The sequence below is a fragment of the Filicampus tigris genome, chromosome 12 (genome assembly GCF_054856515.1).
Source record: "Filicampus tigris isolate MCC_2025a chromosome 12, RoL_Ftig_1.0, whole genome shotgun sequence".
NCBI lineage: Eukaryota > Metazoa > Chordata > Actinopteri > Syngnathiformes > Syngnathidae > Filicampus > Filicampus tigris.
Window position 1 is genome coordinate 18,588,214 of NC_141228.1, and position 26,949 is coordinate 18,615,162.

Sequence of the window (26,949 nt, forward strand, 5' to 3'; positions counted from 1 at the left end):
TTGCATTTAGAAAGTAGAATTTATTCAGTTTTGGAATAAGGCTGTTTCATAATAAAATGTGGGACACTAAAAGTGAAGTGCTGTGAATACTTTCCAGATGCATGAAACATGATTTCTTATTATTTTTTCATAATCATTTTTCGGAAATTTGTCAATTGTCAGACGGCAGCTATTGCTGCCCAATGTAGGACTGAGCATAGGTAGTCAATAGTTATGGACATGGGAATTATTTGCTTTTTTTTTTTTTTTTTTTTTTAAATTTGCAAAAGATAAACGTGTTGTCCTTATGGGGTGTTGCATCTCGAAATTTGCGTGGAAAAAAAGACAGCACTGTATTCTATTTGGGAATTAGACCGTAACATAATGACATGTGAAAAAAAAGTGATTTCAGTCCTCACCACACAAAATTTATGAAAATTAAATGTTTCTTATTATTTGTCATTAGCATTTTGTCACCATAGGTTCTCCAACTCTGCTTTGAGTCACAGTCACCCTCACGCCACTTTCATATCTTTCAACAACTCAGCAATGTCTATTTTCGGGCCGTGGGTCTCGCCGGAGCGCAGGGCTCTCTGCAGATCGTGACCCGCTTGCTTCAGCGAAGGCAGGACGCAGACACCTTCGCCTTGGTGGCGACAAAGGAGGACCTCATTCACTTCCCCGTCGATCTTTCGCGAGAGAATGGCGGGAAACACGCCGCTGACACGCTCCAGCACATCTTTCCTCAAGGCGGAGTCGCGGCACACCAGGTTGAGTATGAAAATGCCTAGGCAGCCAAAAGAAGAATTAACGGGGACATATAGCATTATGGTAAATAGTTGGGTATTTGTGAAATTATACAACTCAGTTATTTGCTATCATATCCTTAAGTTAGTTCTAAACAAATAAAAGGTCATAAGGTTACATCATAAAAGGTGAACTATACCTTTAGGGGTAAGTAGGCTGCTGACTTTGTGCAGGATGGAGGTTTCGACAAATGCGGCAGGTGGACAGCTCATACCCACTGTGCTGTCCTTATTGTCCACATCGAACATGATGGCGTCAAACAAACGGCCACCTGGAGACAAAACGCATATGGTCACTTCTTGGTCTGGTATTGACCAACTTTTTGTGAGAACTGAGTTGGACCTTTAGTGACTGGTGCGACAAGGAGGAGCACTGAGTGAAACTACACACTGCTGCTATGTTAGCTTCTGCTAGCCGTCTGAAAAGAGAGACACTAAGTGAAGACCCAGACTGCTAGGTTAGCTTCTGCTGCTAGCCAAAGCAGTTTGCGTGGTTTGACAAGTAAGAGCACTGAGTGAAGATGAAGACCGCTAGGTTAGTTTTCTCCTGCTAGCCAAAGCCGTTTGCGCGACTTGACAAGTAGTAGCACTGAGTGAAGACGCTAGGTTAGCTTCTCCTGCTAGCCAAAGCCATTTGCGCGGTTTGACAAGTAAGAATACTGAGTGAAGATGCAGATTGCTTGGTGAGCTTCTCCTGCTAGCCAAGGCTGTTTGCGTGCTTTGAAACTTCTCGCTTACGACTTAATTACTGCGTTAGCATAAGCTAGCGGTATCCGCGTCCCCCACCTTCTTTCTCCAGAGCGCGGATACGTTCAAGGCCATCCCCGAGCGTGACGGTCAGGTGATCGTCCGGTCGAAAGTGGAACCACTCCTTGGCCACCTCCAGAACCACGGGATCAAGCTCCACCACCTCCACTGATACACCGGGTACAAAGTCTCGCAGAAACTGGGGCAGGCCTCCTCCTCCGAGTCCAACCACCAGAACTGACACCGGGACATCTTAAGGAGGGGAGAGAGAGGGGTACGGGTACCCATAAGACAAGTCAATCTAGGAAAATATATAGGGCATAGTGTTAGACAAATTCACACCGATGGACAATTTAGGGTCGGTTGCCAGCCAATCACAGGGCACAAACTGACAAGCATTCACAACAATGAGGATTTCTTTCACATAAAATACAAACTCCACTTCACCTTTGTTTTTTTCCTTGCCTATGGCCAGCATGGAGAGACCAGCCACCATGACTTCGTGATGGGCACAGCAGAGGAAGCCGCTGTGCACTGACAGGGAGGACGATGGCGGCTGTTTGATTTTCTTTTTGTTCTTCTTCTTATGACTTGAGGCTGCAAGAACAGAAACGCATGAGTTAATTTTCAGAAAATTGGACAGTCTGTGTTAAAGCAGACATTTGGGATAAAATTCTGGTGTTCGGAAGTTTGAAAACATGAGTTACTGTAGTTTACAGATTAACACAAAACCGGGTGGACATGTCTATCATAACGGGATGCACGAAATCTCAAGGGCCCATGACAAAAACTGAACAGCCATTTTGATTGAATTTCGGGCTAATTCTGACAAACTCCTACTCGGACTTGATCCAAAATTCAACCATTTTCTTTGAAAACTTTCATTACAATTGATGCCTTTTCACAACTCTGTAGATCCCTTAAAATCCAAAGTTAACAAGCAAAATGAATTAAGGAGAAAAAAAAAAAGTCAGCTGACTACTATTGGAGGAGACGAGACGACTCTCCGACTGCACCAGGGCCGCGTTGGACAGGAACACCAGCCTGCGGTACAGCTCGCCGTCCTCCCCTCTGACGTTCTCCACACAGTATTCCCCGCTGTGCTCGCTCACACCCCTGCTCACTTCCTCCCGCCAGCCCAGGTCGCCGCCCACCGACAGAAACGGGACCTGAACAAGGAGTCAAAAAATCTGTCCGGTTGACGACACACTAGCTGGATGCTAGTCAATTCTTGGCACCCACCTGCTGATTGTCTGGCATTCCCGGCGGGGCCAGGTCCATCACCATGGGCGAGAGTTCCGATTGGACGGCCTGCATGTCGGCATACTCTTGATTCCTGTGCATGGCCACGACAACCAGGCGGCGGAAGTTAGCGCTGGCCGCCAGTTGCCGCCGGCCCTCGCTGGAGCTGTAGAGCCACGCCGTCTCGCTGCCTTGGGGCACTGCAAGAGACGAGCACGTTCAAGAAGGATGGCATGCAGTACAGACACCTACCAAGATATATTGCTCACAGCGCTGCTATTGCGACGTTTTTTTAATACTTATTACAAACATTCACAATTGGGGGTTAAAGTAGCACTTGTTTATAGGTTTATAATTACTGTAACATCTACACTAATTTCCCTTAGCGCATCGATGGCGTTTCGTATTATATGTTAGCATTAAGCTAGCCGACTTTCCTTGGATGAATTATTGTCTTTTTTTTTTTATGTGACAGTTTTACAGTAAACTTCAACTGGGGGTGACAAATGCTTGAAGCAAGCATGCCTCAAAAATGGAGAACTGTGCCAGCGAGTGAGTGAGAGTAGGGGCTAAGGAATTAAGTTTTTAAAAATGTGTTTTAATAAGTTAAAGTCTACGTAAACAAGATCAAATGTGCTTGAGCCTTTGGGAGGGGTATTGAAACTTTTTTTATATGGTCTCTCCACAACACAGGTGGGTTGGACACGTAGCCCCCACGATAAACAGGGGTTCAAAATCTAGTCTCAATTTACTCACAAATGTACTTCGTCGTTGTAGAATTTGTACATTTTAGGTCAACAGAGAGCTCTGCTGGTGTAGTTAATGACGTGTGTGGTCTGGTGACTTAAAACACACAATAAAAAAAATAAAACAAAGCTCACCGATGAATATGGCAAACTGGTTGAACTTTGGCACCTTGGCGGTTGGGGGTGAATCCTGCACTGTGAGAGTGTATCTGGGCAGGCCGCTCTTTGCGTGGCAAAGCGTTAGCGACGAGTGGGCGTCGGCATCCGTGCGGGTGCGAAGCCTCTTCCTCAGGACAGAATAGGCCTGGCGTTCCCGTACGGCCGCCAGCAAGTCGGCCGCCAGCGCCAGACGGTTCGGGGCGCCGTCTTCACCAAGGCAAAATTCCAGAATGGGCGTCGGCATGGGCTGGCGGAATTTTGTGCAGACCAGGACGAAAACGGGCAGAGCAAAGGAGCCGTCGTCCTCCTCGGCGCTGGTTTCTTCCTGCAGGCAGTGAAGCCTCACCGCCCAGCCCAGCTGGACAAAGTGCTCCACGGCCAGGCGGATCACATTCTCCTGAGCCAGTGTGATACATACATACCTTCCGCCAACGCTGAGCACACGGCCTACCTGCAAACACACGTACAGGAAATGTACACTAACTGAATGTTAACAAGTATTTGGATTTATAACGTCACCTTTAGACAGCATCACAATGGAATTAAGATACAATGTATGTTTACGTCCAGTATGTTTTTCAACGTGTTGGCGTGGATTTCTTATTACATTATTACAAAGGGTCTTTGTAATACTTTATATTTGGTACTAATCCCAGACATCGTAACCTCAAATGTAACGGTGTTACTGTATGCTAATGCTATGTCTGATGATTACGTCATAAAATTTGAAGTCTTGGCTTATTGCCGTCACCCCAACCACATCCATAGCTATAGCAGCCGCAATATTTAGTTCTTCAATGCTGCGAGTACTAAAGACAAGGGCAGGCAAAATTCTCTCTGACCCTCCACATCCTGGTCACCATTTCTTCCAGGTCCCTCCCTCACTTAAAAATATGACATACATGTATTTTTAAAGGTTTTTTTGTGTCTTTTGGGAAATTTGAATTTCAAAGAACCACTGAATGGAAAATTATTATTATTTTTTTTTTTGCTAAAGACATTAAATGAAGACTGAAAGTCCAAATGTGCTGTGACTGACTTTTTTTGTACAAAGTACCTCAGTGAGCATATTCCTTGCCAGCTCTCCCCCTTCCTCTGACGCCATTGCGTCTAGGGTGCCTTTGTCCAGAGCGGCCTGGTAACAAGCGTCCTGGTACGGCATTTGGGTGGCGTCCACCTGCTGGAACTTGAGGTCAGGCCGCCGCTCGGCATTGCGCTGGTTCATGTGGGACACCACAGTCTCGCTGATGTCGATGTTGGTCAGGTGCTTGTAGCCAACGTCATGAAGCTGCTCGCTCAACTCAGAGTTTCCACAGCCCACCACTAGCACCTCAAATTTAAAATGTGACAACTTTTGTTAAAACTGTACCGTTTACGTACATATTGTTAAAACTGTAATCCTTAAAACGGATTTTAAACTTAGGCCCCTGTTATTATTGCATTCTGAACTAGAAATGCTGATTTATTCGTTTGTCTCCTCATCTCTCGACTACTGCAATTCTCGCTTTAACTGTCTCAACAAAACGTCATTAGACCTTCTCTAATCTGTTAAAAAAAAATTAGCGCAAGGCTTTTGTCTACATCCCAAAGATTCAGGCAAGTCACCCCCGTTCTGCCGTCCTTGCACTCGTTTCCTGTTCATTTTAGGATTTAGTTTAAAAGTCACTTACAGGTCAATGCTCAGATTGATGAATCTGGTGTCATATTATTGTCCTGTTAGGTAACTTTGGAAAGTACTGTCTCTTCCTCTCTGGGAAAAGTGCAAAACAAATACAAATTAATTACGTGCATTTGCCTTTTACAGAACAGTTTGTAAAGCAGAACACATTATGAATTAGGCGAACCGTCTTGAAATGGGAAAAAAATGCCATTGTTTTCTTCTCTTTTTCTTACATTGTGAATCATAATCAGCCTTGGCAATAAACGTCTTCTGCAACTTTCGAGTGTTGTCTGCGTGTTGAATGGCATGGGTTGTTGTTGATCAAGTTTTATTAAAATCAATTGAAAACCTAGAATGTGACTGTCTCCTGTATAATAAGGATTTGTTTACCTTGTCTTGCATTTTGATGTACTTGTGCAGCACGCCGCATAGTTTGTTGTAGTCTCCATACCACTCAAATGACTTCTCTCCGCGCTTCTTAAAAAATCTCTCCCAGTACTCAGCAGAGCTGAATTCCTCGGCAGTTCGAGGTAATAAACTCATTGTTTGTTTTACCTTAATCTATGGGTTTTTTTTAGATTGTGCATACAGATCTGGTAACCAGATTCTTACTGTCCTCATGGCAATGTTTAGGTCGGACTACATTACAAGACGTACAGCTATCTGATTGGATAGTATTTTTCAAAAGCACTCAGTGATTGGTTAATACATGACGAGCTGTTTTCTATTGGTTGTTACTTGGTGCTTGGCGTTGCTACTCCGTATGAAATTCAAACTAGCTGCAATTGTTTCTGGTTTAATATTCTTTTTGAAGAATTGGACAAGTAGTTTGTAATAGTAAAAAAATAAAATGTTTTTAATTTCTAAATCATATTAAGTTTTTTTTAAAGATGAGTTTGTATTGTTAAAACGCGATATAGATGTTGTTCCACATCCCGTGTCAAACTGTCCACTTATTAAGAAAAAAAAAAACATAGAAGAAGAAGAGGGGAGCTGACGTGCCTGACGACGACGAAGAAGATCAAGTATGGCGGTGCCGGCTGGACGTTCCGTGGTGTTTGTCACTGGAAACGCGAAAAAACTTGAAGAAGTAAGCTACGTGTTATTAATGATGGAGAGACGAAGGAAGCCTGGTGCGCTTTTCAGAGATACACTTTAAAATGCATAAAATGACTCGACTTGTGGCTTTTTTTTTTTTGCACGCCAGAGACACCTGCTTGTTACCTATGGTAGTGCAACCAAACCATACTAAAAGATTATCGATTTCACTTCTTTACAGGTAGTTCAGATTCTTGGCGACAAGTTTCCACACAAACTTATCTCGAAGAAAATTGACTGTAAGTGCGACGTTTTTGATATACTATTAATGAATCTAGAAAAATGACAGTTTTATCATTTGCTTGGCTATCAGTTTACAGATTACTATATACAAATGTCTATGTGTGAATATTGTTGCTGTGACATTTTAATTTCCCTCACGCTGTGCATAACATGTTTAACTTTTGATCCATCCATCCATATCCCTCCATGTAGTGCCTGAATATCAAGGAGAGCCAGATGAGATTTCCATACAGAAATGCAAAGAGGCGGCAAAACAGGTGCACTCTCAAATATAAAATGTCATATTTTAGAGTACCATCCCTGCGTCGGATATTTATCTAGTTAGAAGGAGACACATTTTTTGTATCTGAAGAAGGGCTGCAAGAAAATGACCCGCTGCTACAAAACAGAAACTGTAGAGCAGGGGTGACCAACCAATCAAAGGCAAAGAGCCACAATTTTGACTATCACTGCAAAGATGCATTTTGGAAACAACGTTGTGTACTTTTCTGCCTGACCTTTAAGTGAACAACCTGTGTTTAAGAAGTTCATTCCTGGTGTTAGAATGGCGGGAACTTAAGTGCCGCTGAAGATTTGAAACATTGTTCTTCTGGAAGCTAATTGCTTTGCGTGTTTTGTTCAGATTGACGGCCCGGTCGTAGTGGAGGACACCTGTCTGTGTTTCAAAGCATTGGGAGGATTGCCAGGCCCTTACATGTTAGTCTTGTGACTAATATAACCAGTATATTCAAAGCCTTAAATCGTGAGGCAATTTCAACAGAAATGTTTTGTTTTGCAGAAAGTGGTTCCTGGATAAACTCAAGCCAGAAGGTGAGCAATCGAGTCATGTTGTCAACGTTGAATGATAAACTTCTCACCGTGTGTTCTTTACAAAGGTTTGTACAAACTCCTCGCCGGCTTTGAGGATAAATCCGCATGGGCCCTCTGCACGTTTGCATTTACGTCCGGAAAAGACGAGCCGGTGCAGCTGTTCAGAGGAATAACGCAGGTCTCTCTTACCTCCCTTCTCAGTCACACCCTCAAACCTTTAATGTTTGTCTCATATGATGTCATTTTTGTATTTTTTCCCAGGGGTGCATCGTGGAACCAAGGGGACCTCGAGACTTTGGATGGGACCCCTGTTTCCAGCCAGAAGGCTTTGACAAAACGTAGGTGCTTGCGCTGCTTTGTTCCTACCACATGGGGGACCCAGAGCTCAACTGGGGTTCAGAACTTATACACTTACAGTACTGTACTTGTATGTGTTGAAAAAATTATTTTCTTACAAAATTAAAAAAAAAAAAAAAAACATAATAACATTCACACTTAATGAGTGGAGAGGCACACCAGAGACACATCTGTTTGTGTACAAGCCGTTAAAAGTTTTTTTTTTTTTTTTTTTAAACATCCATCTTTAAAACCTCCCTCTTCCTTGTTTCCAGCTATGCGGAGCTGCCTAAAGCAGTGAAGAACGCCATTTCTCATCGATACCGGGCACTCGCGGCCATGTCGGAGCACTTTTCGCCGCTGGCCAAGAGAAAGAAGTTAGACGATTGAGCGGCCATGTTGTTGCAGTTCAGTAGATTCTACTACAGTTCAAGTGAGCGCCATATGTGCTTCCAGTCATTTGCTCTTAATAAATGTTTTGCTCTTTTTTTTTTTTAAACATGTGTTATTCCGTGGGGGGGGGGGGGGGGAGACATCATGCAGAAACTATGCAAACATTTCAGCGACTGAATCAAGATTTGTTTTAATTGTTCCTCTGTGGTTTGTCAAGACCTAATCTGGCAAGGGTTAGAGTGAATCCGGTAAGAATTCAAAGTGCTTTTCCTTTCCCACGTTTTATGTTGCAACCCTTTTTTTCTCCTCTAAATACTGCACACAACAGTGAGAAATGACATCCTTTGCTGTGAAGCTGAAAATTGACCTCTGGTCAATCCTGATTATACTTCAGCGCATTGGACACAGTGACTCTGTCTTCGCTAAGGTAGATCATTAAAGTAATCAGATTACTTGAGGCTGTAATTGCTGCCAAAGATGGGTCAACAAAGTATGGAGCCTTGGCTGTGAATAAGTTCAAATGTGGGGGGAAATTGAAGCCCATTGAATACTTTAAAGTATTCACAGGCTCTACTTTTTTCCACACATTTAGTTTCATATTTTAATAAACTAGCTTTGTTTTTTTAAAAAAAAATCTGTGTTGTCAATATGGGATGTGGTGTGTAGAATTGTGAGGGGAAAAAATAAATAATTCCAGTTTGGAATAAGGATGAAATGGTGTGAGAAAAAAAAAAATAAGCCTTTGAATACTTTCCAGAATTCACTGCATTTAGTTTTCTCGTTTTACTCAATTTGCACCCAAAAAAAGCATTTTTTTTTAGCAAATTGTGGAAAAAGGACAATGCTGTAAATACTTTCCGGTTGCACTGTAGCTTCCAAGCACAAAAAGATTTGATCCAGGAGCATAAATCACACAAGAGTAGCTGCAGAGGCCTGATGAGAGCAGCAGATTACAGCCCAGGAACGATGATGATTGTTCAGGCTGGATGGTGCAGTGGGGGGGGGGCAAGGGGTCTGCAGCCCAAACACAACTGCAATAACATGCGAATTTGGGTATTAAATGACCCATGGAGTCACAAGTCCTGGTACAGGAAGTTGAAATGTGACTGCTACGGTCCACGTGCGGCACCAGCGCCGCACGTGCGGATCGAACACAAAATCACGCGCTTTCACATTTATAGAAAACAATTGCGGAAACTCCAAATTCCAATACAGTCTGTTCCCTGATGCTAACCATTTTTCCCCCATAAGAAATAATGGAAATAAAAAAGAATCGGTTCCAAGATTATTAAAAACCTTTCTGGTGATGTTTAAGTAACATTTTAAGGGAGACATTATGTTATATTAAGGCCCAGACAACTTAGCTCCTAGCATCAGTGGGACACGCAAACCCCTCCACCACGGTAAGGTGACGGCTCATGGAGGGGAAAATAATCCCGGATAAAACGAGAAAAAACTGCAGGTGGCGAACTGTGAATATGCAGAGGTCGACTGTAATTTTAAGTTGTAATATCACCAATCACTACTAGATGGCAGACATGTCTTTGTTGCGCTTACACTGGGACTTATACTGCACATACTACTACGTGAGTTGGCCGAATAATTTTTTAATTTAGAATGATATGCAAGACAGACATATTCCCTTCAGTAATATAAAAATTTTGGGTGAGTTGATTTTTTTTTTTTTTTGCTGCATTTAATGTTGGTTTGTTTTTCAGCAGTTTTGTGCCATCCTTGAATGGTACTTTTTATGTAAGAGCCCTTTGCACTGGGAAAAAATTACAGTATGTGTTCATTTTATTGTTTGCTCCAACCCCTTTGTTGTTGGGTTAGGATAGTGGATCTTTTATTCGCTGGAAAAATGAAATGAATAAGGGCTGTGTGACTTAAATCAAGTCTCAGTCTGCCATAATTGCGCAAGAGGATGAGGAGGTTTTGATGTGGCTTCCAGGGGGACAGACAAAGTGCACCTGACAAACATGAAAAACTCCAGACTTATAAAGAATAACAAGAAGCCACAGGAGTATGAAAGAGAGCTTTGAGCCGCATACCAAATGGATGACGGCTGTCTTACGTTTCAAAAGCGGCATATTAATAACTTTCCATAAATGTTTTGAACAGAACCGGAGGGGAGGATGGGAATTAATTTTTTTTTTTTTTTTTTTTTGTTCCTTCCAAAGCGATGGGAACATTCCAATTTGGTATTTGTGGAGTTTATGAGCAAAGCAAAGTCTCTGTGTGACTGGATCTGACTTTTACTGAAGTCACATGCACTTGACGCATAACAATGTTTATCCTTTTGACCTTTTGCTTATACACTACAGTCAAAAATTCACAAATAATATTTTTTAACATTTTCTATATCAACAGTTTAAACCAGAAGTGGAAGAAGTATGGCCTGCTCAGTTCCTAATCAGACCCACCGACCTGCCTAAGGCACAACTTTGGAATAATCATGCATTCTATCAGTCTCTTGATATGCCACACCTGTAACTTTGATGATCCTGGCAAAGGAGAAGTGCTCACCAACACTGATTTGTGAATAGAATTTGACTGAAACAGGGCTTTTGTGTACACTTTAGCAACCACCACTCCATTATATATCTGTCAGGTGTTTTCAAAGGGTGAGTAGTTTTACACTTATTTTTATTATACAGTAATTATCTTATGTTTACACTTGTATGAGAGTCAAGAATGTCAAAATGTTATTTAAACACTGCCTGAACAGTTAGCAGAGGTTATATGAAGTGGGATTTTTTTCTCAAAAGTTAGCCTGCATAATGGAACATATGGTGTTTGACTTTGGAGCATTTAATTTTATTTTGCAATAACTATCAAATAAACTTGGGAGGGGAAAAAAGAGGGGTTCAAATGCTCTCGCGGTCTGTTCATGTCCCACGGTCCATAGGTTTCCCCATCCCAGTTTTTTTAGCCAAACAGTCCTGGGTTATGCAGTGTCAGGGACTGCAGCAGGTGCTGGAAGTCCTCCACCGTCCACGGCTCTACGCCGGGTCCCACGGCCGCGGGACTGCTGCTACTGTCGGGGCAGATGCTTTGCGGGTCGTTGAACGTCACCAACACGTCCGTGCCGAACTGGGGCAGACGGAACACGCCTAGGTGAAGCCTCACCCGGTTTCTCGCGGTCTCGTTGTATTTGGACACGCATTGGGTGCCCGTCAGCGCCCAGGCTGAGCTGCACGCCGACAGGGAGAGTGACGATTTGGGCAAGGCAATCACGTCCGCCACCTGCTGCGCGCCGGGCTCCGTGGCGGCGTTGTTACCCGCGATGTCCTCAAAGTGGTACCGGGCCGCGTCCTGGTCCGCGACGTGGTCTTGGTACTCGACCAGCTCGACGATGAGGCTTTGGTCGGTTCGGGTGTGGACGAACGCCTCCTGGTTGTCCGGGATCTCACGCATCTCGCTTACGTCCGCGGCGCTGTGAGGGAGGACCGCGGACAGAGCGCCTCCGAACAGCGGATGAGGCTCGTTGACGCGCTGCATGTTGTCAGCAGGAGGCTCCCACAATTGACACTGTCTTTACTTTATCTGCAGATAAACACACTTTATTACAAATTAGACACAGAAACGTGGCGGAAATGCAGTGTTGACATGTTAAAAACGTACTTCCGGATGTGTGATTTCTTCTTTGTATTATGGACGCTTAACATACACACTGCTGCTATCTACAGGCGAGGCGGAGACAAGACAAACATCAACCTGGCTTGATTTCTACATTTCTCCTAAATATCATTAATGTAAATTTAATTTTATTTCTATAAAACTGATTTGTGTTTTGCTATTAATGTCATTAAAACTTACTACATAACTGACCTGTATTTTGTGGCGGGTGGGTGCGGCTCTCCTGCCGACTTCCTGGTCAGCTGGTCCGTGTGGAGCTATCACAAAACAGTAGCATCATCGGCGACGGAAGCTCGGCTAACATCCACGATGGTCCTCTTCTTGGACATCATTTGATGAAACCTCTTACAAATCTGACACCTTAAAGCGTGAGTCCTCCTCCTACGTCGAGGTTTGCTTCTTTTGTTGTCCGAGGCGAGTGGCGGTGGCGTTCGCATCCGTAGCGTCGCATGGCGGCTACGACATGACACAGAGCAGTGACACAGCTTCTTTAATATGCAAGTTTTGCTTTCAAATGGTGCTTCCAAGCATTTGCTTTGATGCCGAAGGGCGATGAAAGTATTGTTGAAACTAAACAGAGCACATCTCTGGGATTTATTGTGACATTTATATTTTACAAAGGAGCTTCGTGACAGGTATTCCTGTCAGGGTGGGCCAAAAGTAGGTACACCAATAAAAACAAAAACAAAAAACGTCATTACATTTCCAAGTGTTTTACTGGTATCTTTTTCTTCCTTGGAGTTGCATTCTATTTGTGCATTCATACATCCTTCCTTTACTTAAACCTAACTTCAACTTCCTTTCTTGCATTCCCTCTTCTCAAACCTGCTTCCCTGCCTGGCATCTTTTCCTTCCTGACCTTTTGACCCTCGTTCCCTCCTTCTTTGCCTCCCACTGACTCACCTTTTAATTCTGCACCCTTGCATCCCTCCTTCCTTGCATTAACCTGCTCTTCCCTCCTTCAATCTCGCCCGTCTTATTCAAGTATCCCCACATAATTATTACATTATTTTGCTTAAACCTTTTTTCCCCCGCTCATACATTTTAGCCACTAGACCTGCTTTTTATTCATGAATCATTACATGCTTCTTCATTCCCTCCTTCTTTCACACCGTTTTTGTTTCATGCATCCTTCCTACCATCTGTTGCCTAAACCTGATTTTCTGCCTTTTTTTGACCTTCCTTCCTTTCTTCGGACCTTCACTTTTTTGCTCCTTTTACTTTCATTCCTTCCCTCAGACCTGCCTTTTATTCATGCATCCTTCCATCTTTCCTTTATCACTTAAGCCTGCCTTCTTGCCTGCCTTCCTTTGTTTTTCCTACAGCCATCATTTGTTTACCTTTCTCTCTTCTTTTGAACCTCTTTCCTGCTTTCTTCAACTTCCTTCCTTCTGTCCTTCCTTACGTCTGTCCTGCATTTTATTCATGCATCCTTACATCCTTCCTCCCTTTGCTCAAAACCACTTTACCGCCTTCCATCACAAACCTGCTTTTTCAGCTTTCTTTCCTGACTTCTTTTCTACCTTCCTTTGTATTCCTTTCATTCCTACCTTTGTTTAAAAACACCTTTCTGCCTCCCTCCCTTTTGGTTTCCAAACAGTACACCACCTTTTGATCCACCTCAAACTTAAGTGCTAAACTCATTCACTGCCATTGACGTATTTATTTGTCTTTTCACAGTCCAGCCATTCAATCCCAGGAACTTATCTATATTTAAAAAAAAACTTTCAAACGTTAGGGTAAAAGAGGGTCTGAAAATGTCTGGCAGTGAATGGGTTAATTAAATGAAGTCTGTCCCTTCTGTTTCATTTTCAAGGATTTAACAGACTTATTTGAGATATTACACATTTCCTTTTTGCCTTAGTTGTGAGTGTTGACAATCCTCTCCCATGATGTTGCGTGATTATGCTCTGCATGTTAGATTTTAGATGAAAGGTGCCCCAAACTGAGAGTGAAGCCCAAAATGGCCCCTGGAGTCCTGGGTCCCATTGCAAATCTTGGGTCTTGAACTGGACTTTATGGATAACCTCAACCCAAATATACTTTTTAATTAAATCAATAATTTCCAGGGCTTTTCATGTTTCCTTATCGACTCTCTACTAACTAACTCTCTATTTTTGAGTTGTGTTCACCTTCCTCTCTTTCCTCACCATAGCCACTTCTCTTGCGTGTTTACTGGAAACTTCCTCGCACTGAAAGGCCTGAAAGGTTTCCAGTTGCGGTGCCAGAATCGGACGCGGAGAACGCAACCGTTTCAAAACTGAACTGGACTCAATGGTATAAGTTTTATGGTTGACCGGAGAGAGCGAGAGTGTTATGTGAGACTTTTAAAGGACACATTTTATGGATCACCAGTACCCTCCCCCAGCACCCCCCCCCCCCCCCCACACACACACACAGTTGTCTTTACAAAATCTCCGACATACCTCCCGTCAATCCCTCTTAGCAGCTGTTGAGCGTTATCTGTGTAAATGCGGCATTATATTATGCAGTCGTACCCAATGAAGTGTCTGTTGGCGTTCTATCTGGCGTTTCACCCAATGGCCGTTTGCGTTGTGCCTCCTGCAGAGGGAGCCCGATCGGGAGGAGCAGCAGCAGCAGCAGCAGCAGCAGCAGCTTGACGACAACATGCCCCCCAAGTTCAAGAGACATCTCAACGACGACGAGGTCACGGGATCCGTTCGCAGCGAGAGGGTGAGGAAGGGAGGCGATCCGTCTGCCCGTGGGTGTGCGCGTCTATTCGATTGCGAGGCTGTGAGTCTCGATAGCACGGAAGGAAGTGCGCCGGATTGACAGTCGCACAGTCCTCGTTTTCGCTTGAAATGGCAGCTTCCAAGTCATGTTGATGAGTGTATGCATGTACATGAAAATGTTTTTTTTTTTTTTTTTTTGTGAAATATCGAGGTAAATTTTGAGTTTTAATTACATTTATTATACTCATTTCATACCCAAACATATTTATTTTCAAAAATATGTTCTATTGAGGCCCACTAGTTGAAACACGGCATTCTGATTAATATTGCGTTTGTGGAATAAGAGTTAGACTACCCGTTTTTAGCCATCTGTGGGGGCGGCCATTTTGTCACTCCTGTCAACGGAAAATGACCTCACAACTGCTCCGGGCTCAGGTAACGACCAATCACGGCTGACCTGTTTTCTGACGCTGAGACGTGATCGGTCGTTGCCCGAGCCCTGAGCGACAGTGATGTCATTTTCCGTTGACAGAAGTGACAAAATGGCCGCCCCCTGAGATAGCTTAAAAGGGGTTGATTTTGCTGCTTAACTCATATTCTACAAACGCAAATATTAATCAGAAGTAACATATTCTTGAAAAGAAAAAAGTGTTTGGGTTGATTTCCGCTTTGATTTCCTGTAGTGCCTTTGTGCAATTGTCTTTGCCAAACTCGAGCCTCACAACACCCACCATCCCATCTGAACTCTGTTGTGGTGTGTTGTGGATACTTCATCAGGGTTAGATGAAGGTCACCCTCCATGAGTCTCTGTGTTTCCACAGCACCTGTACGAAATGTCGTTTTAAAGTCCACATAATCTCACAGAACATCCCGTAATGCTTCCACCGTATTTAGATAATGGAAGCGAGGCGGCGCCCCCCCCCCCCCCCCCCCGGCAACAGCGAGCCGCGCAGGACCCGTTCTCCTCATGCGGGGACTCGAATGCAGCCGCCCAACCGGATTCCCCGCGAATAGCGTCGGGTGTTTGGTGTCGCTGCTTCTTTTAGACTCGCGTCTGCTGCTCTTGATCCGCGCTCACACTTTGGATCCGGTCCTTTGTTGGCACGGACTCGATGCTTTTGATGTTGGCTCAGGCGGGGACGGCGAGCGGACCTGTAGCCACTCATCATCGTCATAGCAAATCCTCTTTTTGAACTCGACAGCCACAACATTAGGTGCACCTCCGATGCAAAAACATCCGCCTTTACAAAGGTAATAAATGCTCTTTCGGGGGTATTCTTCCAACACGGTTCTTGTGCTTGTAGTTTGCGGTGGTGTACAACTCCACTTAATAACGCTGAGATATATATATATATATATATATATATATTTTTTTTTTTAACTGATATGAGCTAATTCCACGTTTGACGATCTTTGTATCCTTTGTAATCTGACTGTTTTGTGTTCGCAGAGGAACCTGCTGGAGGAAGACTCTGATGAGGAGGAAGATTTTTTTCTGTGAGTTTGTTTCTGCACATACTTTTTAAAATAGCTTATTTAAAGGGGGGGGGGAGTCAACCCTGAAAAATTCTTCTGAAATAATATGTTCTACGCGCCACGACGAGTCTAAAAAAACGGCATTGGGATTATTATTGTGTTTGTGGAATTTGAGTTCAGTAGCTCGTTTTTAGCGGGCGGCCATTTTTGTCACTTTCTGTCAGCTGAAAATGACATCACAGTTGCTCAAGGTTCAGGTGACAACCGATCACCTGTTTTCTGGAGCTGAGCCACGATCGGTGGTTACCTGAGCAACTGTGATGTCATATTCAGTCGACAGCAAGTGGCAAAATGGCCGCCCCCTGAAATACAGACAAAAACGGGTGAATTTTGCATTCTTAGTCAGAATGCCGTTTTTTTTCAACAAGTGAGGCTTGCTTACAGTACCGCAGTGCTCTGTAGTGACGCTGACTTGATTTCTGCCCATTCTCCAGACGCGGCCCGACGGGACCCCGGTTGGGAGGCCAGAATGACAAACTCAAACAGTGAGTCCAAACACATCCCTTCCCACGATGCTAAACAGCCAGTCGGGCCCGTGCCCGTTGTTACGTAAGCGGCCTGTTGTGTTTACCGGAGGCTTGCAGGTAGTTAGCGCATTGTGTAACCGAAGCGCGTTAGCATGCGCGTTGTTGCGTAATCTTCCCCTGGAGATCTTCTCCCCATCCCACTGCCGTCTACCCTAATGTTAAACCTCGCAGCCCTTCCTTCACAGAGCGCTTCCATGTGAGGAGTCAATTCTAACTTGAAAGGGCGCACATATTGTGGAAATTCTGACGTTTGAAAGCGTGCAAAGAGTCGGATGCCCCGGAGCGCCCTGCCCGCTCGCAAGGACGTTAATTCCCCGCATATTCGGGGTTCACCATTCACTTTTTTGTGCGCGTAGAGCAGGGGTGTTGTGGGCCACACACGGCCTCGGTAGATGTCAAGCGGGGCGGACCATAAAAATTCGACCATACTCAGCTATAAATAACCGAAATATATCATGTATTTCCTCTGTTTTGGTGTCAAGAGGCACAAGAACATTAGGAAAATGTTGACATTTAATGAACATTCCTTTTACAAAATATTTCACGAAACACCTTAGATTTGCTTGGGCAAATGTGCAATTTACTTTTATCATTCACAAATATGCATTTGCAACTGATCCCACTGATTGTAAAAAGGCACAAATTTTTAACAATTAGTATTGAAAAATATAGTAATGCACTTTAAGATTAAACGAGATTTATAAAGAAAGGAATTTTTAAACAATGTTGTCTTCTACTCTGATCAAAATAGTGTGCCCCCTAGCGGATAATTCATATATTGCATCGTATTAAAAATATTAATTCCGTGTCTTTTATGCATTTTTTTCGCATGTAAATGATCCTGCGAGCCCGATCGAACCTCCCTGGGGGCCGGTTCCGGCCCGCGGGCCGTATGTTTGACACTGATACCCCAGCTATTTCCATTTCATGCGCCTTTTCTGAAATGCCAGAAGATGTCACCAAAGCCCTGTCTAAATATATGTGTCAACGAATTATAACGGAGTACGGAAGCTCGTTTCCTTTCTCTTAAATATTTAATTATCTGCCTGTTTCTGAAAACATGTTTGTGAGCAAAGACTTTTGCATGCATTAAATAATAAATTCATTAAATGGCCATCCCAGCGAAACAGTCATTTGTATGTAAACAATTAAAAAAAAGCCACATAAAAGTGTACGTTTCTGTGATTTTTTAAGAATTTCTTTTTTAATATCTACCACGGTTTCATGGCGGATTCCGATGTTGACGACTCTCTGGTGTCTCGATTGTGCTCAGTGTGCAGTCGCAGGTGGACGAGGTGATCGACGTGATGCAGGAGAACATCTCCAAGGTGATCGAGAGGGGCGAGCGTCTCGACGACCTGCAGGACAAGTCGGGTGAGTTATTTTTCATCGTACCGTGGACCCTACAGGTGCTCGCACGCAAACGTGTCAGAAACACCGCCGCCTCGCTTACCCGTGTGTATCGAGCACGTGCGCGTGCTCACCAACAGGCTGTCGCCGCCTCTTTGATGAAGACATGAGGTCGTCGCCAGCTGGTTAGCATTCACGCAGTTGTTGTATCTGAGCGGCCAGCAACGCACATGTGGAACACATTTGTGCGCTAATTGCATGAGCGCCGCCCTCGAGCGCCCGCTGCTGGTGCCGACTTACTAGTTGGTTACATTCACACGTGCATGACAAAAGGCTCACAAGGGGGGGGGGGGGTTCTGTCCTTGGACGAGGGGACCCGAGTGTTTACACGCCAGCCAACGGTACATTCGCAGCGGCGGTATCCGGGCGATCACGAGGACATGACACAGAGTTAAATAGTAGGCGGCAAATGTGTTTTTGTTCTGTTGTGTAGAAATTGGCCACTTTTCATGTGTTCCGGAACCTTGCGCAACAGCGCGCAGTCTGAGTCACCTTAGCCTTGGTCCGAGCAAACGCGTTACACAGCTTCTCCTAAAATGTATCCTCACATGTCCTCACGGGCCGTTTTTTTTTTTTTTTTTTTTTCTTCTTTTTTCCAGAGAGCCTATCGGACAACGCGTCGGCCTTCAGCGGCCGAGCCAAACAGCTGCACAGGAGGATGATGTGGCGGAACATGAAGGTGTGTTGTTGGCCCCCTTTCAACCTACGCGTCCCGGTCACCGATGGTTTGTGTCACGAAGATCGTGTGCCTTGTCATCCTCAGATGAAGATGATCATCGCTCTGGTCGTGGTGGGTCTCCTGCTGATTATAATCGGTGAGTAAGCAAAAGAAAACCGATTTGAATCGGAAAATTGGTTTTGATTTAAAAGACGTTGCGTGCGTCAAATCAAATCGAATTGTTCCACTTATCAATAAATAAAAGAAGTTACTTATCCAATCGTCTTTTTGGGAGAGGTGCATCTTTGACGGTAATGTAACGGTAACATTTACAGTACTGATGAGATGACAACAAGAAACTCATTGCGTCAGAGCCTATCGAACAGATCCGTTCCACATCAGTTTGAATTGTAAAAAATTATAATAATTGTAATCGCACCAAATTGAATCTTGACACTGAGGAAGTAAACCGTCAGTGAATCGTATCGCACCCCACGCATCAAGATTGAATAGTCTTTTGGCAGAGAGGAGAGGTGTCCAAATTAATCGCTACCTAATCAATTATCGAATAACAATTTTAATAATCGAGTAATTATGTAGAGCAATTGTTTCACTAGAAATGTTCCAGATTCTCTGATTTCAGCCTCCCAACAGTACCGGTAATTACTCTCAGATTTCTGTAGTCCTTCATGACAGCAAACTGCTAAGTCTTTTGTGTGTAATCCAAATAAGACATTTGCAAACATCTGCTTGTACTTTGGAAAACAATGACCGAACCCGTCTCTGAATCGGTTCCGAAAACGTTGGTGTGTAACACATTCATTCCTGTCTTGTGGTATTGCTCAATTGTTGTTTTTTAATCATTGAACAATACCAAATAAGTTGGTTAATAAACAGTAAATGGGAGGGGGGGGGTTGTAATCAGGGGCGGAGACAGAATGTGGCTAATGGGTGGGCCTTGAAAAATCAGGGTGGGCCTGAATATTTCTCTCGCTGTCCCGTCACATCGTATATTCAAGTAAAATGACAATCTGAATAATATGAAGTTCAGATCTTCCCTAGACAAGCACAATTATATCATTTTAAATATTCAATAAAATAGAAAATAAAAAACACAACCAAACCCAAATTCAAATTATAATAAATTCAAAATGTGGGGTGGGGCCTGTGCCATGGCTCTGCCCTTGGTTGTAATAGACTTGAATATGAATAACATTTTATACGATTAATCGACTGAATAACTGGATTGGAGAAATGCGCACCCCTCGTCATAACATCGACAGTATCATAAAAAACGAATTGTATCTTAATCTCTGTCTTGTCCCTCTCAGTTCCAGTAATTCTGCGGTACCGTTAGTATCCGAGGAGGATTGCGACGGGCCGCCCTCCACCCTCATCTCGTTACACGATCGTCCTATCCGGATGGGCTCGTGAGCACCGGCCGACCCCCCCCCCCCCCCCCCCCCCCCCCCCCCCCCCCCCCACACACACACACACACACACCTTCAGCGATCATCACAAATGTTGGCCCGGCCGCCTTCATCCCTGCTTTGGAGTTTTAGAAAGCGTAGACTCGGGTTCATTGGACCTCTTTACGCCAAGTAGTACAGTTCAATGTGTGACCTTATCGTGTAACCCGCCAATCTATGTAAACAACGAGAGGAAGGCCATACCGGGGAACCACAATGGAGGATTTTTGGTCTTCATACTTTTTTTTTTTTTTTTTTTAATTTTTTAACCTTCATGGTAGTGACTATTCTCTATCCACCAGTGACACTGGACTGCAAGTGTGTATTGCCTCAAATGGAAAAGTACTGTAAAATTTTCTGTACAGAACTGAATCAAACCGCAACAGCCAATTTTTATTATTATTTTTTTTTTAACTATGATCTTAATGGGCAAAGTGGTTTCAGGGGCATCAACCAAACATCAAAATCCGTCATCATCCTCCTTGCCGGTTAAAGTGTCAAAACCAAAACCTCCAGGTCATGAATGTCTCTGGGCCGATGTGATCAGCCGCCGCCTTTGTTTGGTCTTGTAGTGCTTGTATTTTCTTCTCTTTTTTTTGTCCTGCTGAATCTGACACGTGTGTTGTATGAAGGTTTTATCGGGATGGTTCATCTTCTCTTTGCATTCCAATTGCCATTTTTAAAACTGTGAAAATGGTCTGGACATAAATACCCCTTGTTATTTTTTATTGTTATTTAATTTATTCCAAGCTTGTACATATTGATTCTTTAACACTTTGCTGTAAGCATTCCAGTCCTTATTCCCTCCCAGCCTCCTCTCCGTCTGAAATAAAGTACTTTTAAAGGTCCGTTCTCCAGTTTGATCTGGTTTGAGCCAGCGGTCGGGAGGACACTGTAAAGTTGGGACGGACAAGTTGGAGGAACATGTGTGAGAGTTGATGGGGGGAAAAAAAAACATGGCGGGAGATAAAGAAGAGGAAATGCTTCATTTCTTTTTTTTTCTTTCTACAAAGCAAACTAAACAATTCCAATCAATAACAAAACAAACAAAATGACAACCTCAACTTGCCTGATTGATTTGTATTCCACAATCATCATATAAATTAGAATGCCGTGTTTAGACTAGTGGCGGGACAAACATATTTTTGCAAAGTGTTTTGTAGTTGCCCTTTAAAGTGGAATTCAATTAAAAAAAAAATTTTTTTCAAGAATATGCTCTATGCAAGCCCACAAGTTGAAACAAGGCAGTCTGATAAATGTTGCGTTTGTGGAATAAATGAATCCACTCGTTTTTAGCCATCTCCGGGGGCGGCCATTTTGTCACTTCTGTCGACTGAAAATGACATCACAACTGCTCAGGTGAGCCGTGAAGATGGCTAAAAAGGGGTGGATTTTGCTGCTTAACTCATTCCACAAACTCAATATTAATCAGAATGCTGTGTTTCAACTAGTGGACCTGCGTAAAATATATTCTTGAAAAAAAAAAATGTTTGGGTTGATTTCCACTTTAAGTCATTTTAACCATTACCTGAAGTCCTTCTTAACATTTTGCTGAGAAGCAAACATATGGAGTCATTTTGCTTGTAAGATGCCAACAATTCCAAAAGTCCAATCCAAAAGTATTGGAACGGTCTGTTTCTTAGTTTTTAATGTAAATACCATGAAATCAAAACTGTAGTCTCATATTCATGTTTTGATCTGAAACCCAAATGTCTTCGGTAGACGACAAAAACAAAGCTATTGACCTTGCCGTTCCGATATTTTTCGAGGGGACTGGACACGTACAAGCAGAATTTGGTGAAAAAAAAGTCTCGGAGAAAGAAAGGAAAAATTGTAAAGGGGGATGTTTTGTGCTGTCTTCTAAATGCTGTCATTTACATTTTATTGGTCTGGAAACAGTTTACAAAAATGTCTCAGACCTCATTATTGTTCTACCAAGGTCTTTTATTTCACGCAGGCCCCCATTGTGGCACGCCTACCCGAGGGTGATGGTTTTATTTGACGTTTTAAAAAGACAGAGTCTGGGACCGTTTAAAACATCCACTCAATCACACGACAGTAAAAAAAAAATGGAGTTGGTAAAAGTCTGATTGATGAAGCACACAAAGCCCCATCATGCTGTAACAAACAGGGAACTTTTTTTTTTTTTTTTTTTCCCCTCCCACATTGGCAGCACAGCATGTTTTGGTCCTGCGTTTGCGATGACTTCAGATTCCGGGCATAGCGACGCTTATGTGAGTCACATGAAAGGAAATCAAACACACAAGAAGCGGGTGCCAAGCAGTATTAGTCACACACACGGAGCACTCGGAGAAGTTATATGGAATGATATGGGCGTGTCGGTAGCTGGAAGTAAAGGCAACAAATCTCTAATGAAAGACACTTTAAGCCCTTTGGCTAAGATTTGTGAAAACAAGCATGGTTAAATACTTAATCCCACTTTTTAAACAACTGCCCGCCATGTTCCTTTCCCAAAACCGAGACATACCTCTTCATAACTTTAGACATCAATCACAAGTTGGAGACGCCCACTGACTTTTAATTCATTTTTCAATCAGGGTGTAAAACATGGTAGATAGAGGTTGGGCACCCCTGGTTTAGAGGCATTCTAAAATCGGGCCTTTGGTTGAAAGAATCCTCAAAATTGGCTCGATTGTTGGCATGTTTTTACCCCGCTTTGCCCCATTAAACCCGGAAGCGCATGACCGCGTTTCTACCACTAGAGCCGGGAACTGCGGTCAGCTGTTGCGTCTTTCTACCTTTCAAACTGGGAGAGCGTAAACGTCACTGTACTTTTTTAAACATCCAATTCTCCGTCTCTTAGCCAATTTAATGCATCAGAATATACACGTGACGGTGTCGCGGATTTTTTTCGAGCCGTAGGTAAGCTAATGGCGGACGCCGTCGATCGCCGGGATCGAGCTCTGGTTAAAGTAAGTAACGGCAGTCATATATAGACGACGTGCACGACCAGTGGAACCAGTCGAACGTGATATATGATTTGTAGACAATGACGATATTGACGTCTTTGTAACAGAGGATGGTAATTACCGCTAGATTTTTAAAAATTAAAATAGTGCTTCTCTTGCACTGACACATTATTTTTACATCTTTGATTGGAACAGTAAATAATAATAAATTCTGTGAAAGCCACATGTCTAAAATCTTTAATTCTTTTGGGATTATGTTTCTGTCTGCTACAGGGTCTGAGATTGTAATCATTTTGTTATGTGTTGAATTTCTGGGAGAACTTCTGGTTTTCAAGGGTAATTCCAAAGGCGACCGACGGTTTTGGGGAGCTGTTGAGAAAGGCGGTTAAATACGGAAGTGGTTTTAACGATTGAAATTGGCAGCTCGTCTGCTTTCGCAGAGGCAAAATCACTCCAAAATGCTCAATTTTTTTCCCTATCATGGGCACGGCCGGCCGGCATTTAATCACCCAAACAAGCGCAGGATATGAAGTTGAAGATGAGAAGGCCCGTCTGCATCTTTGGAAGGCTGGCTCGTGCGTCTCGGCAGCGAATCTTTCATCGCGATGCTCATCTGAAAATAAACGGGATTACCGTGGCTATCCCGTGACGCTAAAAGTCAGATAGCGGTTCAACTTGCGAAGAGATGAAGAGCGAGCGGCGGCAAAAACGACGTGTCGGCCAACAGGGCTTTCATTTTGTGAGCATGTGCGTGCGCCTTGTGTTGTGTTCAATTTATTGAGGCACACACTATTTGGAAGTGTTGGAAGTCATGTCAAATCACCATGTCTCTTAAATCTCTCCCAAAATTTTGCATATTTCCCCCTCAAAATTGTAGATACGGCACCCGGTAATTCCAACACCTTTGGGAAATATGTGCATGCTTATTGAAGGTAAAATGATTGACCAAACATGTCCCAATACTTTTGTCCATATAGCACAAGTTTGGTCAGACATTTGTGAAGTGCCAAATGTGAGATTGGTGCTCGGAAAAAAAAAAAAAAGTATGACAGTTTTCATTTAAATTTGAAATTTGTTAATTTAAATGCATATGTAAACAACTTTATTTTACTCCTGTCTTCTATTTGATTATTAAAAAAAAGTGTCATGCATATGCAAAATTATTTGAATTGTTTACAATAAATCAACCAGTTATTTTTCTATAGAAAATATTCGGCACAGGTTAAATTTGTTCTTTTACTTTTTATTTGATCATTTACAATAAGTCGATGGAACCAATTATTTTAAAACTATTTTTATTCTACCCATTTTTTTTTTACTTACAATAGAAATATCAACCAATCATTAAGAAATCAATGTCAAAAAAAATTAATGCATAATATATATTCATTAAAACGTTTTTTCGTTTATTACAAATAAACGAGCCAGGGGACCCTATTCTGCGCTGTTACCACCTTCGAACTCCACCCCCCCACCTAACTATACGAAAGGTGACACTGCCGTAACCGTATCCAATGAGGCCCCGGCTTTCTCAGAATGCGCGGGCCATATCCTAATAATTACACCCAGGTTATTAAATCAAACACAAAACGCCGATTACAAATAAAGTCCGGGTTGTTTGTTTGGGGTCGTCGGTGGGTTGAAATAAAGCCGCGCCGAAAGAGTGAAAACACACCTCCTCCCGTAAATCCATCTTCCTTTCTCCCCTCCCTCACTCTCTCCCTCCCTCCTTTTCACCTCTTCCACTCACCGTATAAATATCTGCAAGCGGCACTGCCAGAGATCAGTGCAAGCGACCTGCTCGCAAGGGAGACTACAGGAACAAAAAAAAATAAAAATAAACAACGAAGAAATCCATCCCTGAAAAGTCCTTTTGGGATTTACTCGTCACTCCTCCATCATGTTCCTCCTGCTCTCCATGTGCCTCTTGGGGCTCCTGGCCCCGCGGGGTGACGCCCAGGACCGAGCCGCCCTGTGGAGGGGCAACGACCGGAGCGGGCGATGCCAGTACACCTTCACCGTGGCCAGCCCCGCCGAGGCCAGCTGCCCCCAGGCTGGAGGCCCCGAGGCGGACGGCATCAAGACCAGGCTCTCCGTGCTGGAGGCGCTGGTGTCCAAGCTGACCGGGGGGGACGCGGGGACCGCCGCGGCCGAGGCCCGGCTCCGCGAAGCGCTCGACCGGGCGGTGGGCGAGAGGAACCTGCTCCAGGGCGAGAAGGAGCGGCTGGAGCGGGAGCTGGGCTCGCTTCAGAGACGCTTGGAGGAGATGCTGAGGGAGACGGAGAGGCTGAGGAGCAGACCGTGCCCCCCGCAGACCCCCGCCGTGCCGGGTAGTGGTCTGATGAGACCCGCTGGAGGTAAGATCACTCCAAGTGTCTCCCACTCCATATAGTTGGTCAGTCTACATGTCAGGCATGATTAACCGCACACAAATTGATCAGAATGTCCCCGGTGCCATACTGTCAATTGGTGGGTTGCGTATGTATTCCGATACGTGATACGATTCAAGGACGGTTCATTTTTAAAGTAGAATGATTCGACTTGGTTAGATTGAGCGGGTGTGGGATTTGGTACGGCTCAGTTTGAGAGGGTATGATGCAATGAGTGTACGCACACACACATTCACACATACAGTGGCCTCCATAATTATTGGCACCCCTGGTGAAGATGTGACAAAAGCCTTGAAATGAATTTAATTTTTATTGCAGAAGCATACTGAAAACGGTAGAAATGCTTCACCAGACAGAATCAAGCTCCTCCCCATGGCCATCTCAGTCCCCAGACCTCAACCCTATTGAGAACCTGTGGAGTGAGCTAAAGAGGAGAGTGCAGAGGAGAGGACCCAGGTCGCTGGATGATTTCGAGAGATTGTGCAAAGAGGAATGGTTGAAGATTCCTCTTTCTATATTCTCCCATTTTGTCAAACATTATGGAGACGATTAGGTGCTGTGCTGTTGGGGAAAAAGGGAGTTGGACAAAGTATTCACATCAGGGGTGCTAATAATTGTGGCACACATGATTTCATGTAAAATAATTACTTCTTAATGTGGGATCCCCCCCCCCTGGGATTACCCCCCCCCACTGAATAAATGCACTTGAATTAAAGGTTGGATGTTACTCTTTCTGTGTGTGTTTTATATAAGTGTGTATGTAGGTATGTGGATATATACGTATGTATGTATATATATATATATATATATATATATATATATACACATATTCATGTGTGTGTATGTATACACGTGTATATATATATACACATATATATCGGTATGTGGATGTTGATATATATGTATGTATATACTGTGTATATATATATGTACATATATATAATGTGTGTGTGTATATATGTGAGTGTATGTATATGTATTCATGTATACATATATATATATGTACAGTATATGTGTATATATGTACACATGTATATATATATGTATATGTATGTATGTATAGATATGTATATAGTATATGTATCATGTGTGTGTATGTATATATGTATACGTGTATACTGTATATGTATACATGTGTATGTGTATTTATGTCCATGTGTATATATGTGTATATTATTATAACCTGGATTCAAAGGTATTTACACTCCACTTATTTGTGTGCAGCATAACAGCTAAATGTGCAGCTTCACCATGTTTACTTTTGAACTCTGGGCTCCACTTATTGACTCAAGTGTCCAGATCTGAGAGCCCTACTGGGCTTATATTCAATCAGCGTTTCTTTTATGTATTCAGCACCCAAAGCATTCAGTGATTTGACCAGTAGCACAATTTCTAAATTTCTTCTGTAGCCGATTGGGAGCCAGTGTAAAGCCTTTTGGACCGCAGTAATCTGATATCCACAGGGGAGACTCATGTTT

General features: G+C 43.3%; 5 protein-coding genes and 1 long non-coding RNA gene across 14 annotated transcripts in view; 3 read left to right on the forward strand and 3 right to left on the reverse strand.

Moving 5' to 3' along the window:
- On the reverse strand, positions 1-7,669 carry mettl13 (methyltransferase 13, eEF1A lysine and N-terminal methyltransferase). Of its 4 annotated transcripts, none has more exons than XM_086046956.1 (9): positions 7,538-7,669; positions 4,737-5,002; positions 3,656-4,130; positions 2,775-2,974; positions 2,512-2,701; positions 1,980-2,129; positions 1,572-1,784; positions 926-1,057; positions 1-766 (listed from the first exon to the last, which is right to left on the reverse strand). In XM_086046956.1, exons 2-9 carry the CDS (start codon positions 4,902-4,904, stop codon positions 495-497), a joined length of 1,800 nt encoding a protein of 599 aa, XP_085903082.1. In that variant the 5' UTR covers positions 4,905-5,002; positions 7,538-7,669; the 3' UTR covers positions 1-494. The 4 variants fall into 4 exon arrangements, with proteins under 4 accessions (XP_085903082.1, XP_085903080.1, XP_085903079.1 ...); XM_086046954.1 differs by lacking the exon at positions 7,538-7,669 and adding an exon at positions 5,730-5,993 and having other exon boundaries at positions 2,515-2,701; positions 4,737-5,009; XM_086046953.1 differs by lacking the exon at positions 7,538-7,669 and adding an exon at positions 5,730-5,992 and having other exon boundaries at positions 4,737-5,009.
- Positions 6,147-11,027, forward strand: itpa (inosine triphosphatase (nucleoside triphosphate pyrophosphatase)). Of its 2 annotated transcripts, XM_086046962.1 has the most exons (9): positions 6,147-6,429; positions 6,619-6,676; positions 6,873-6,937; positions 7,303-7,376; positions 7,459-7,490; positions 7,556-7,668; positions 7,752-7,828; positions 8,102-8,259; positions 10,590-11,027. In XM_086046962.1, exons 1-8 carry the CDS (start codon positions 6,367-6,369, stop codon positions 8,214-8,216), a joined length of 597 nt encoding a protein of 198 aa, XP_085903088.1. In that variant the 5' UTR covers positions 6,147-6,366; the 3' UTR covers positions 8,217-8,259; positions 10,590-11,027. The 2 variants fall into 2 exon arrangements, with proteins under 2 accessions (XP_085903088.1, XP_085903089.1); XM_086046963.1 differs by lacking the exon at positions 10,590-11,027 and having other exon boundaries at positions 8,102-8,322.
- rangrf (RAN guanine nucleotide release factor) lies at positions 10,459-12,308 on the reverse strand. Of its 2 annotated transcripts, XM_086046965.1 has the most exons (3): positions 12,051-12,308; positions 11,844-11,902; positions 10,459-11,765 (listed from the first exon to the last, which is right to left on the reverse strand). In XM_086046965.1, exon 3 carries the CDS (start codon positions 11,718-11,720, stop codon positions 11,148-11,150), a length of 573 nt encoding a protein of 190 aa, XP_085903091.1. In that variant the 5' UTR covers positions 11,721-11,765; positions 11,844-11,902; positions 12,051-12,308; the 3' UTR covers positions 10,459-11,147. The 2 variants fall into 2 exon arrangements, with proteins under 2 accessions (XP_085903091.1, XP_085903090.1); XM_086046964.1 differs by lacking the exon at positions 11,844-11,902 and having other exon boundaries at positions 12,051-12,299.
- vamp4 (vesicle-associated membrane protein 4) lies at positions 12,065-20,156 on the forward strand. Of its 2 annotated transcripts, XM_086046966.1 has the most exons (9): positions 12,094-12,226; positions 14,014-14,135; positions 14,427-14,552; positions 16,002-16,048; positions 16,522-16,572; positions 17,888-17,988; positions 18,624-18,703; positions 18,788-18,839; positions 20,014-20,156. In XM_086046966.1, the coding sequence occupies exons 2-9, from the start codon at positions 14,133-14,135 to the stop codon at positions 20,037-20,039; spliced, it is 486 nt and encodes a 161-aa protein (XP_085903092.1). In that variant the 5' UTR covers positions 12,094-12,226; positions 14,014-14,132; the 3' UTR covers positions 20,040-20,156. The 2 variants fall into 2 exon arrangements, with proteins under 2 accessions (XP_085903093.1, XP_085903092.1); XM_086046967.1 differs by lacking the exon at positions 14,014-14,135 and having other exon boundaries at positions 12,065-12,226.
- LOC147138959 (uncharacterized) overlaps positions 15,194-26,949 on the reverse strand; it is a 14,955-nt gene continuing 3,199 nt past the window's right edge. Inside the window, exons 5-7 of one of the 3 annotated variants that reach the window (XR_015088942.1) lie at positions 18,068-18,826; positions 17,830-17,972; positions 15,194-15,375 (exon numbers count right to left, since the gene is read on the reverse strand). This is a non-coding gene — a long non-coding RNA (uncharacterized LOC147138959). Of the gene's footprint in view, positions 15,376-17,829; positions 17,973-18,067; positions 18,827-20,531; positions 26,033-26,949 lie in introns of those variants that run through there. The other 2 variants (XR_015088944.1, XR_015088943.1) reach the window with 2 other exon arrangements.
- Positions 22,883-26,949, forward strand: part of myoc (myocilin) — an 11,605-nt gene continuing 7,538 nt past the window's right edge. Inside the window, exon 1 of the mRNA XM_086046957.1 lies at positions 22,883-25,438. Coding sequence (XP_085903083.1) covers positions 24,982-25,438 — 457 coding nt within the window. The 5' untranslated portion in view covers positions 22,883-24,981. The remainder of the gene's footprint in view (positions 25,439-26,949) is intronic.